General features: G+C 42.1%; 1 protein-coding gene across 1 annotated transcript in view; it reads right to left on the bottom strand.

Annotated features, from left to right (window-relative positions):
- Positions 1 to 12,552, bottom strand: part of LOC106610227 (rho GTPase-activating protein 10) — a 64,890-nt gene that overhangs the window by 37,640 nt on the left and 14,698 nt on the right. Inside the window, exons 2-3 of the mRNA XM_014209443.3 lie at positions 3,574 to 3,669; positions 2,997 to 3,058 (exon numbers count right to left, since the gene is read on the bottom strand). Coding sequence (XP_014064918.1) covers positions 2,997 to 3,058; positions 3,574 to 3,669 — 158 coding nt within the window. The remainder of the gene's footprint in view (positions 1 to 2,996; positions 3,059 to 3,573; positions 3,670 to 12,552) is intronic.

The raw sequence follows: 12,552 nt of genomic DNA, 5'->3' as shown, positions 1-12,552 counted from the left end.
GGCATATATACACTTGTCAACCATTTTCCCCATCCTAAAAATGTTGATTAAGCAAAGATGTTGATTTCTGGTTTTCTTAAAAAGGTATTAGAAATACATCAAAACAGTATAATGTTGAATTAAAGTAAAGACCCCTGCCAACTAATATCAACACTTATATTTTGGAGAAAGAACTGCCGTCTGTAAGTTTAATAAACTTTGCCTTGTGACTTGAAATTCCATTACCAGAAACTTGCATATCTTTAAGATATTTTCACATTTCTCTCCCTCATGAGGGAGGATAATGAAAGTTCACAGAAGTCATAAGGTAGACCTATCAATTGTTTATGAAATATGAAGTGATTAAAACTTGAAATTCCGTTACTAAAATCGGTAACAGAGTTTCTGCAATTGAATTGGCTCAAATGGGAAATCAGTGTCACAAATCAGAGTTGGGTTCACAAGTTTGGACAGCACACAACAGAGAACACTAGAGTTGCACACACTATAATGTACACTACTCACTGAACGCTACTATACTGAGGGTAAAAAACATTAGGAACACGTTCCTAATATTGAATTGCCCCCTTTTTCCACTCAGAACAGCCTCAATTCATTAAGGCATGGACTCTACAAGGTGTCGAAAGCATTCCACAGGGATTCTGGCCCATGTTGACTCCAATGCTTCTTGCAATTGTCTCAAGTTGGCTGGATGTTCTTTGGGTGGTGGACCATTCTTGATACACACAGGAAACTGTTGAGCGTGAAAAACCCAGCAGCGTTGCCATTGACACAAACTGGTGTGCCTGTCACCTACTGCCATTTCCAGTTCAAAAGGCACTTCAATATTTTGTCTTGTCCATTCACCCTCTGAATGACACACATACACAATCCATGTCTCACTTGTCTCAAGGCTTAAAAACCCTTCTTTAATCCATCTCCTCCCCTTTATCTACACCAATTGATCTTTTGACCAATCACATCAGATGTTTTTGCATCAGAACTGATCTGATTGGTCAAAAAGACCAATTAGTGAAGAAAATGTCAGAACTGGGATGCCTCTCTAAATGCACCCATAGACATGCATGATCGGTTCAGATTTGGTCTTGTTTGGGGGCAGAGCTCATTAAAATAATAGCCAGCGTGTAGAATAATACCCAAATATGCAAAGGAGGATATTGCATATTTATACCTTGTGTACCTACTTAGGATACATCACCATGAAAAGAATGACATTCATACCCATAATTATTCATTTCTGGGTAGTACAGATCAGGGACCCATGATGAAATTCCATTCCCGCAATTCCACTAGTGTAAATCCACTTCACTTACTGTAGTTCAATAACCACAAGAGATTCTCAAAGTCAATGTGTCCTGTCATAGCTGACAATTATTTTTGCAAACATCATGGAATCTTAATTCGGAGCAGCTATTTAAGAGTTTTGGGGAAATGTGGACCCAAACTTTGCATCTGCACAGTTTCAGTAAATGTGTTTTTGTAAAATGTTCAGTGTAAATTGTTAAAAGTAGTTCTTGTGACTAGAGTTGTATGGTTTGTTAAAGTTTGAAATTTTAAGTGAAGAATCGGAGTCTCAGCGCAACTCCGTTACCGTGGAATTGCCCTGGGTTGATTCCAGGACATGTCTGGGCCTGCCTGCCCACCCCACAGTCCTCTGCTGTGGGCTGCGATGTTATCCCATACTGCTATGCGATGCTGGGGCTGAACCAGGCCCTGGTAGAGATGGTTACACGGCAACGATAGACACTATCTATAGCGCAAACAGTACATAACATGCATTGTAAACATTCAGAACATAACCCATTCTGATTGCAAGGGGTCAGGGAAGTAAAACAATAGTATGGAATGGTGTTTCAAAATGCCATACTGCATCTGTAGCTAGCTACCATATTTTAAGGGTTGCACACATTGCACCGAAGATGGCTCTCCCATTCGTCTAGCGATTGTTCAGCGCACTGTTGCGCGACTTGACATGTTTAAATATTTTTTTTATTTTTTTTTAAAGTTAGCACTAGGTTCGCAAGTACTCACGGCAGGCAAACACTATTGTTGTGTACGAGCTCTTAGAACAAGCCATAGGCTGCATTACAGGAGAATATAAATAACACTACATTATCTATGTTGCATGAGTCACCAAGAGACCACAACAATATATAGCCTAGCCCTTGATTAAAACATTGACTCAGCAACACCTACAGTACAGGTATGGAGGTATGGAGGAATAGGGACAATAGAGCCAGGAGCCTTGAGGGATAGTATTCTGTGAAACGGAGACGCCCATCTGCTGACACAAGAACACCGTGACTCAACGAGAGAGGCTGGGTTGGTTGCAAACTCCAGGGTTACCCTACGCTGCATCCCAAATAACACTATATTCCCCATGTAGTGCACTACTGTTGACCAGAGAAGGAATAGGGTGCCATTTAGGACAGACCCAGTCTTTTCTTCATGGGTAGAAAACACTAACAGGCTACATTTACAACATTCAGTCCAGCTGTAACTTCCTCTATACAGTATAGCAGATGTAACTGAACTTTAACATGTGTCACTGTAGTGTACCAGTATAGCACTACACATCACAGTGAGTGTTGAATGACTCCATTGACTCTGGTATGTCAAGTATTCTGAGGTTGTGTTTAATGGTTCTCTGTCCCACCACCTCCAGAGGAGTGGTGGGGATAGCACAGACAGTGACCCTTGGATAGGTGCAGTGAAGGTGGCTCTGCCTCCTCTCCTCTGGGTCATGTTCATTAGACACCAATCAGAAGAAAACAGACAGCAGGGACTACCCAGACTTGTCTAATTAGAAACATTTTATTTTCCAATAAGTTGCTCCGGTGTGCCCTAATGAACATGACCCTGGTGTTACAACAGAGGCATCGCTCAACCCTCCACCCACCGAGGAACTGTAATTTACTCACACACACAGAGCAGACTTTAGTTACAGAGGTATTTCCCCTGGCTTTTAAAGCAGGTCTCGACTAGTTACTGCTTACCATCAGCTCTCTTTGGTCTTCCAGGTTCTTAAGAAAGTTGGAGAACTCCTGCAAGGATTCATCTGCAAGACAGAGAAACACACACTTTAATAATAATAATAATAATAATAATAATAATGTTTACATACAGCTTCACTCATCTCATGTATATACTGTATTCTAGTCAATGCCACTCCAACATTGCTCGTCCTAATATTTATCCATTTCTTAATTCCATTCTTTTAGATGTGTGTATTGTTTAGATAACTACTGCACTGTTGGAGCTAGGAACACAAGCATTTCGCTACACCTGACATCTGCTAAATATGTGTATGTGACCAATAACATTTGGCACACACCCCCACTCCCCCCAAACAGGCGGCGAGACGAGACAGAACAAACATAAGACCACACACAGAGAAAAAAAAGAGCGACATAAGTACTGATGTTTCCATCCCTCTAAAGAAGCCAAGGGTTTGGGAAATTACACATGCAAGCACTTCATTTGGTGGTAGAAACAGAACCAAAAACAAAGGTTTTCAGTCTGGTTACGCTGGCAGAACCACCCAGCTGTAGGTCGTAACAGCACCACACTCACCAATACACCTCTCATCGTCGGTCTTCGCGTCGCCGATGTACTCAAACTGGAATTCTCCCAGGGACTGGGCAAACTTGCGCTGGGCCAACACAAGCTCTGAAAACAAAAATAAAATCATTTAAAAAAAAAAAACAACCCTATGATTGATGTGATTTCGGATGTGACCTTCCCTTGACGACCATATTACGACATCAAACGCACTGTCACTTGTGTGTCCCATTTACAGGCTTGTATCAAAACTTTTTTTTATTTGTGGAGAGAGAGATAGCTATCTAGCTAGCTAGCTATCTTAATCACATTTGAGTTGGACCAAAGCACAAATACCTCAAGACTGAAATAAAAAAACAGAACAGTCATTTATTCAAGGCCTGGCTGACATGCAGGCAGTAAGGCACCTACTGTAACCTAGTGGTTAACCCACTCTGCATACATCCTGTTGCCTCTGCTGCCAGCAGACTGTAGCATCCTGTCCCTGTATAGGTTATAAAGAGACAATGCCTACTGGTCCATTGATGGTGACAGGTGTTTACATTTTAGCAATACATTAAACATACGACCCTATAGAAATTAGCCTTATAGGCCTGGTTTATCTATGGGGGTGTGGTGGGTATTGGCCCGAGGGTTAATAATGAGCCAAATGATTTACAAATATACATATTAGCCTACATAGGCTAACCTTTGCTCTTGACCTGCTTGTTGTGTAAGAAAACCGTAATAACATTTTAGGCTATGCGCTAGCCTTACCATGTTGTGAGGAGAAGATGGGGCTAAAACAACAACCACATTCGGATGTAGCCTAGCCTGACACCCACACGCTGCACCATAGTGAACTTTGGAGCGTTTGTTTTCCAGGCATGTTGAGCCTGCTCTGTTTTCTAAACAGTGTAGACAGATATTCCCAGCGGTGTGGATCTCGGACTGATGACAGTCCCATAAGGACAGCATGGGAGAATGTAGCAGGGTATTTTTAAGACTGGAGCTATGACTGGTATCCAGAGGAGCAGTATCATTAGCTTTGGGAGCTGGCTGGGGCTCTATGGGGAGGATCAGCTGGGAGTTTTGAATACAGGGGCTCTCAGATTCTCACTGACTGGGCTTGTTGACAATGGAGGTAGGAAGCCTGTGTTTTTATTTTAACAGTTATATTACCAGCAGGTTAACATTTTTTGTCATGACCCGGAAGCCAGCCGCAACTGACGACCGAAGCCAGCTTGCAGGCGCCCGGTTGGCTACAAGGAGTCGCTAGAGCGAACCCCAGGCTGTAGTGGCGCCTCAGCACAGCAATGCCTTCGACTGCTGCGCCAATCGGGAGGGCCCTTTACATACATTTTTACAATAGCAAATTTTGACTTTGCAGCTGGCCTAAGTGGAAATCACTTAGGACAAGACTCGACAATAAAAAAAAAGTCAACCTGCATTTTACCATGAGTCTGCGTCTGCAGTATCTTCCGCACAACATCTAAAATGTGTGTGACAAAAGCGTACACTCAATACTGGGGCCTATGGATTAAGTTAACATCTACAAATGATGGAAAGTCAATCTTTGAACAGAAGTTGAGAGAACTGCCACATTAAACAAGTCGCAGCCTATCACCCTCATATCAACAGTCTGCTCCCCTGGCTTTCGCTAATATATTTTTACAAAATGTGGGCCATGTCAACCAATTCATCTATAGCAATAACCCTCCCAATTAAGCGACTTGCTAACACCCACGACCATCACGCCCCCCCCCCCCCCCAAAAAAAATAAACATTGTCAACACATTGGCAACACAGTGCGTGCAGATAACGAGACCCAAAGCTTAATCATGTGACTTCTGCACAATGACTGGCATAAAGTGCCTAGCCCTAACCTCTGCCTGACTGATGCCAAGCCTGCATTTGTGTCATCAATCAATCCCCAAACTGCTCTAAGACCTGTGTGGACCTTAGACACAAGGAAATCAACGTAGGCTGGCTAACCCACTGTATGATTGGGCTTGTTCAACAAAACTGCTGACTGACCGACCTACAAATCTTGCATCATAACTAGCATACACTATATGTAGATCAGTCAGGCAGTCAATTTACCCACAATGCATCATGGATTTGATACTCTAACACGGCTACATTCTGAAACCCCACCTACTCAGTTGACTCGTCATGTGTAAATACATTTTTACACATTTGGAAACCATTTCTATATAGTGCGTTTGTTGTCCAAGTTATTACAGGAAACAGTTACATTCTGCTCTCTGCAGCAGCATTGTTTACGAGTGCTTGCTCTTTGAGTTAGGCCCGCTTTAAATAGCACCTGCAGGAAGCTAGCTTTTCCTTTTTTTACACTGGTAATGTAATGGTCGTTCTTAGAAAAGTCCAGCAGTGATGACGGCCCATTAAAATATGCAGAAAGTAAAGTACAAGCCAATGCACTCCTGTGCCGTTATCAAACCATGACAGGTTAGCAATAGGCCAGGGGTCTTCAACATTCTTGCCCATGGACCCCCTCCGGGCAAACCAGCGACCCCCATCACTCGTTAGCAAATATTTATTTTAAATCACGTCGTCTTACCAATATCAGGTGAATGATATGGCAAGAAGTAAAACATTTTAAAGTGAATAGATTTAGTAGTTAGATTCATTATAACTAGAAGAGTAAACTAACAGCCTAATAGCTAAAGGGTAACTCCAAACACATTTTTGCTAAGAGCTGCTGTTTAAACAAAGGTCAGCCATGTGTTGGCAAAAATGTATGTCCAATTTAGGAAAGCTTACCAGCAGCCAGTGGCACTTGCCACACTGGTAGCCTATTTGCGGGTGCTTATTCAAAGCCTGTGTCATACTCCAGCAAGTGTAATTGGCTCAATATTAGAAGTTGAGAAATAAAGTTGACATTAAGATATTCTCCTCTTTAGTACCACAGGTATATAATAAAACAAAAATAGTTGTTGCAAGCTATATTCATAAAAATATTGAAATAAATAAAATGCCACTAATATTAACAGAGCCCCTGCAGTACCCCCGGTTGAATAGGGACGCGCAAGTATAGTTTTCCTTCACAGAAAATAGCTTCATTTTCATCAGATGACAGATGTGCAAAGCTATTTGGCTGGCAGCCACAAGTGAATGAGCTTATAATGAAGAAGGTATTTTTTTAGTTAACCTCTGGGCTAGGGGGCAGTATTTTGACGTCCGGATGAAAAGCATGCCCAAAGTAAACTGCCTGTTACTCAGGCCCAGAAGCTAGGATATGTATATAATTAGTAGATTTGGATAGAAAACTCTAAAAAGTTTCTAAAACTGTTAAAAGAATGTCTGAGTATAACAGAACCGATTATGGCAGGCAAAACCCCAAAGACAAACCATCCCAAAAAAATAATTCAGCCTATCACTGTTTCCAATGGCTCCAAGATTGACATCTAGTGGAAGCCCTAGGATCTGCAGTCTTTAGAAAAAGTTACAGGCTTGTTTTTGGAAAAATGAGCTAGAATTTGTAGTTTTTCTAAGTGGCTCCCATTTTGGCTGTAGTGTTTTGATGCGTGGATGAGAGCGCGTTCTGTGTTTATCTCCGGTAAAGACAACTACTTTCCGTCTTAAATTTTATCGTTCATTTATGTACTAGGGTACCTGAGGTTTGATTATAAACGTTGGTTTGACTTGTTTGTAGAAGTTTATTGGTAACGTTTGGGATTCATTTTGTATGCGGGAAACTGGTGGATTATTGAATGAAGCGCGCCAGCTAAACTGAGTTTTGGGGGATATAAAGAAGGACATTATCAAACAAAAGGACAATTTGTGATGTAGCTGGGACCTTTGAGTGCCAACAGAAGATCTTCAAAAGGTAAGGCATTTATTTTATCGCCATTTCTGACTTTCGTGGCGCACCTGCCTGGTTGAAAAATGTTTTTCATGCTTTTGTATGCGGGGCGCTGTCCTCAGATAACCGCATGGTGTGCTTTCGCCATAAAGGTTAAGCTATGCATGGTCATATATTCTAATGTTTATCATAGAAAGAACGTAGCCAGCTACATTTCCTGATGTTTTGCTTAAAGTTCTTCCATTTTACCAGAGAAAATTAGGCTGGCTACGTCGAGAAAAGTAGCTACACATCAGTCAGAGCGCCATCTGCTGATAGAATGTCCGTTTGTGAATTCTTATCTGAGTGAAAAGTAGCACGAAATTAGTCTGATGCCAAGCAGAAATAGATTTTTTTATTTTTACCTTTACCTTTTTTTGTTTGTTTACAATGACAGCCTACCCCGGCCAAACCTTAACGACGCTGGGCCAATTGTGCGCTGCCCTATGGGACTCCCAATCACAGCCAGTTGTGATATAGCCTGGAATCGAACCAGGGTCTGTAGTGACGCTTCTAGCACTGAAACGCAGTGCCTTAGACCGCTGTGCCACTTGGGAACCCAATAAAAAGCATTTAACATACGAGTTTCCAAAATGCAGCAAGATACTTATGCGTTTTATAATTTTTTTCCTAGCATAAAACAGAATTCTTCATCAACACGACCACTAAGTTTAACTTGCTGGTTAATCTTAGCAAGTGGCTCAATTAATAAGGTGACAGGGCATCATATTGTGTTAGCTTTCTGACATGTTTGAGAAGTCAAAGCCCTTTGGATGGATTATTTGTACAGCTACAAAAGCTGAAGAACACACGCACATCCAGGTACTTACCGCAGGTGCTGGAGTTGTAGGCAAACTCATGGAAAACAGAAAAGGACATCAGGAAGCACTGGTACATTGATACTGACCCACAATTGAAACCCATTTTTAAAATATGCCCCACATATGGTTTTTAAAAGACCCCCCAAAACGTGAGAGATAGTGGTTAAATCTGATTACCCACCAGAGAAAAAGGGGAACATTTTTGGACAAATTCCAGAGGTTAATAACAAATGTGGCCAATGAGCTCAATGCAGCTTCACGTACAAATGCAACTATTTTACTCACCCCCACACAGGACAAAGATTAAAGATCCTTGGTCTTTCTTACATAGGGAAAGCCCATAGAAGCCTTAAGACACGGATCAGTGTGCACCGCAGCAATATACAGACAGGTGAGAAAAAATTAAAATAAATCTGGTTCCTGCTCATTTTGTACAAGCTGGACATCCTATTAGTTCTCTGAGATACATTGAAATAGAAATGGTCAAGATGGGGAGGGGACATTGAGAGGAAACTTCTTCAAAGGGAATCTTTCTGGATCCACAGTACCGACACTGTCTCCTCATGGCCTTAACGAGCTTGACTTGAAACTTAAATATTGATCAAATTCCCTGTGTATCATCATATATTTCGATACATTGAATGTTAGTATTGCGAAACTTATATACATATTTTTTTTACCTCCTGTTTCAGGAAGTGATGTCACTGAGTACTGCCCCTAATGGATGCCGATGAAGACCTAAGGGTCAAAACGTTGTTGTAAATTAATATTATTTGTACAGCTGCCACCATCTTGATTTCCTTGTGTTTTTTTCTCCTCTCCTGTCTTCTCAGCAGAGCAGGCAGGCCCGTTGGCCAAGCAACTCAAGATAGACACAATGTACACGTTGCTTGAGCCAGTACTGTTATTTAGACAAGCATGCTGCAAAACTTTGTTCACTTGCATAATGTGTATAGTTCACATTCGCTAGTAAAATGTTCAAACTCACCATCGTTGACTTTCCCCCAGAATTCAACCATGCTAAGAATTCTTTATTACACCATATTGGAGTGTATGAATGACATTTAAGATCAGATCTCATATGCTCCTCGATATAGAACAACCCTAATTTCCACTGAACATTTCACAAGAACAGCGCAGATGCAAAATTTGGTAACAGAATGACAGTGTGCCATCATTCTGTTACCAAACTTTGCATCAGCACTGTTCTTCAACTACATGTATGTTTTGAAAGAGTGTCAGTGGAAATTGACAAGTAATCCTTGTGCATAGAGTTGTACAGTTTGTTTAACTTTGCAATTACTGGTTTTTGTTTGACATACGTTTTAAGTGAAAAATCTGTCTCTGAAAAAAAAAAAAAAAAGCCCAATTCAAATCTCTACCTAGACTGACCTAATTAAAATCCTTAGAGACGTCTCAAGTTGAACCCAATCCATGCCTTGCTGTAACAGACACTTGAGTAGAGAAACATAATGGGATGGTTAGGCCTACTCATAAGCACCTAAACACTAGCCTGCTATGCCAAAGGTCCTCTAATTCCCTTACTGGTGGTGTTCATGCCAGTGTTTAACAACTGATGTGGGGTCAGGAGGAATGTGACAGACAGAGACATCCCAAAATACTGCCTCTATGATGGAGTAATAATCAGTCACAGCCCATCTTGGGGTGGGTGACTACAACTAGGCTAAATTACACAGGGAGGGGGAGAAGACCACCTCTCACACAAACACATGATTGCATGTAAGCCGCAGCAGTGTGCTTCCTTCCTCAGACAGGCTGGCTGAGACAAGGCTCAACGAGAGCTCTGACCACAGATTTTTGCAGCCTTGTACCTGACTACTAAAAACACACCAGGGCACAGGTTGAGCATCTGTTGCAGACAAAACCCACCAACTAAGACACTTGAAGTAGTTCAACACTTTGAGAGGATGAAATCTCAAAAGTTATAATTCGTTAAGTTAAAATAACAATAAGCTAAATAACAAAATCAGCTGCTGAACCTATACGCCATAAGCCAAAGGATTGGGCATTACTGCAGTAAAGTTAAAGCTCATGTTATTGCTCCGTCATGTCAGTTGTGGCGATCTGGAGGCTCCTTGTACGTCTCCTGTACACGGTGAACATCACCTTCTAGCAAACTAATATGATCATCCAGTAGACTGGTAGTCCCAGTGATGTACATATGAACTGTGGTAGTAAAGTATGGGTTAATAGCCTCGATGCAGTGTTGTCAAAAGAGAGGTATGGCCAGGCCAGCAAGTCAGACAGGTCATTATTTTGTTAGCAAACATACCCTGCTGAACATAGCAATTATCTTTCTATCGACTGTGGAACTCCGGAGTGAGACCAAACCACTTAGAGTGATCCAGACCTCAATCTGGCCAGTCCTTCCTCTCGCAGACTCTCATTGAGCCAAATTACCACCTAGTAAATCAGGTTCCCACTGCTTAGTTTGACCAGCTTTCATCTTCAGTCACTCCCAGCTCCCACCGAGGGCATTCCATCCAGATAGCAACAGGTTAGTTAGGCTAGACCAGTCTGCAAGTACCACAGCGGGCATTAGTGCTGTGGCTGTCTGTTGCACAGGCTGATCCAGATTCACAACAAGCAACAGAGACAGCGTTGGTCTCAGCCCAAGGGATATACGAAGAGATATTCTACCTAACAGAGCCACCGTGTCTCATTACCTTTTGACATATGCAATAGACACCTCATTAACATGGTATTGCGACAGTATCCGTTTTGTGTTACCACTATTATGTTCTTCGGGGTACTTTAGCTCCGGTTGGCTAGCTCAACTGGCTTAGGCTAAATGTCAACGCCATGGTGATGCGGTTTTAAACCAGCGCTTCATTTGTGCAACCTAAAGCAAATCAACCACTAGGACACCCTATGTGTAGCCTACCATCTATACGCGGCAGCTCTTACCAGATAACAGGCCTAGGGGTAAACAGTGGCAGAGTCCATCTCCAACAAATCTGAAGGTTTCCCTCTATTGTGTAAAAACAACTAGATGCATTCTGGATACAGTTGAACCTTTCCTCCACAACACGTTTAACTAATTTTTTATAAACATGCCACCCTGAGTTAGTGTAGGCTGTGGAGACATTATCTGGAGCGAAGTCAGGGTGCCATTTTGTTACAGCAGTGTCACATCAGCAGTGAGAAATGACTTAAATTCATTCAACACTGAATCAGGCCTTTATTGACGTCATTGGGAGAAAAATCTGAATTTCTGGTTGGGAAGAGAGCTCATGGTTATGACAGAACAGGCTAACGTAATATGATGCCCAAGCATTGAAGACATTCCTTTAAACTTAGCCTTCAGTGTCAGAGCGGCAGAAAGAAGACAAACTAACAGAATCCATGGTTTGGTGGTGGAAGACAGCCGTTGGCCATTATAGGCTATTGGCTAATGTGATATGACATTCCAAACAAGTGTATGCTTCCCCATGCAAGCATTCCTTTAAAAAAGGTCCAAAGGACAGCCGTAAAGAAATGATGCATTCTTTAACAGATAAGAGAGGAGTGCCTTGAAGTACTCAGCTGAGCGGAGGAAGACACTGGAGGGAGTTAGACATGAGCCAAGTGGAGCCACACTGAATTCTAGATATGATATCGATCAAGTTATACTATCATGACAAAGTATATTAGGGCACAAAGGAAGGGCGTAGTGTGGATGGATGTACTTCAGATGTCCCTGTGCTTAAAAAAATGGCCACTTGGTCATCCAACTGGTTTCTCACACTTCTTTCTGACCTGTTCCTTTCCATTCCATGTGGACTGTTCAATGAAAGTGCCGTTTCCTCTCCGCTCTTTCTCTGGTGAGGGTTCAAGGACACGGTACACAGTTTACAGTAAGAGAACGCAGATGGGAGGGTGATGTCAACCGAACTGTTGAATTCCGATGACATTGGCTTGAATAGCCCCATGTGTGGTGTGTCCTCACCTTGACTCCCTCCCATTGATTCCTACTCTGGTTACAGCTACACTGGTGTCACTGACTGAATCATTCCCTTTCCCTCCCAGAAGGGTGGGTACTAGCAGAGACAGGAAGAAAGCGGCTAGCTCAACCATTACATAACACCCTTCACCCTAGCATTCTTACATCATTTGTAATACTTGAAATGGTGGAAAAACAAACCTGGCAACTGCATGTTTGGTGGTATCACGGGGTGTATAACTGCAAGACAATTGGACGGAGCAGCTGCAGGCACACGTCAATGAGATATCATCAGCGGAGCAACAACAAATGAGACAGGCAAGAGGTCTGTATTTATTCGATCCCAGAGATCACGGTTATCCTACAGTGACAGAACAAAT

This window comes from Salmo salar, chromosome 04 (assembly GCF_965601325.2).
Source record: "Salmo salar chromosome 04, fSalSal1, whole genome shotgun sequence".
In the NCBI taxonomy this organism is placed as follows: domain Eukaryota; kingdom Metazoa; phylum Chordata; class Actinopteri; order Salmoniformes; family Salmonidae; genus Salmo; species Salmo salar.
The sequence above is the reverse complement of the archived record's forward strand: the minus strand, read 5'-3'. Positions and strand labels throughout refer to the sequence as shown.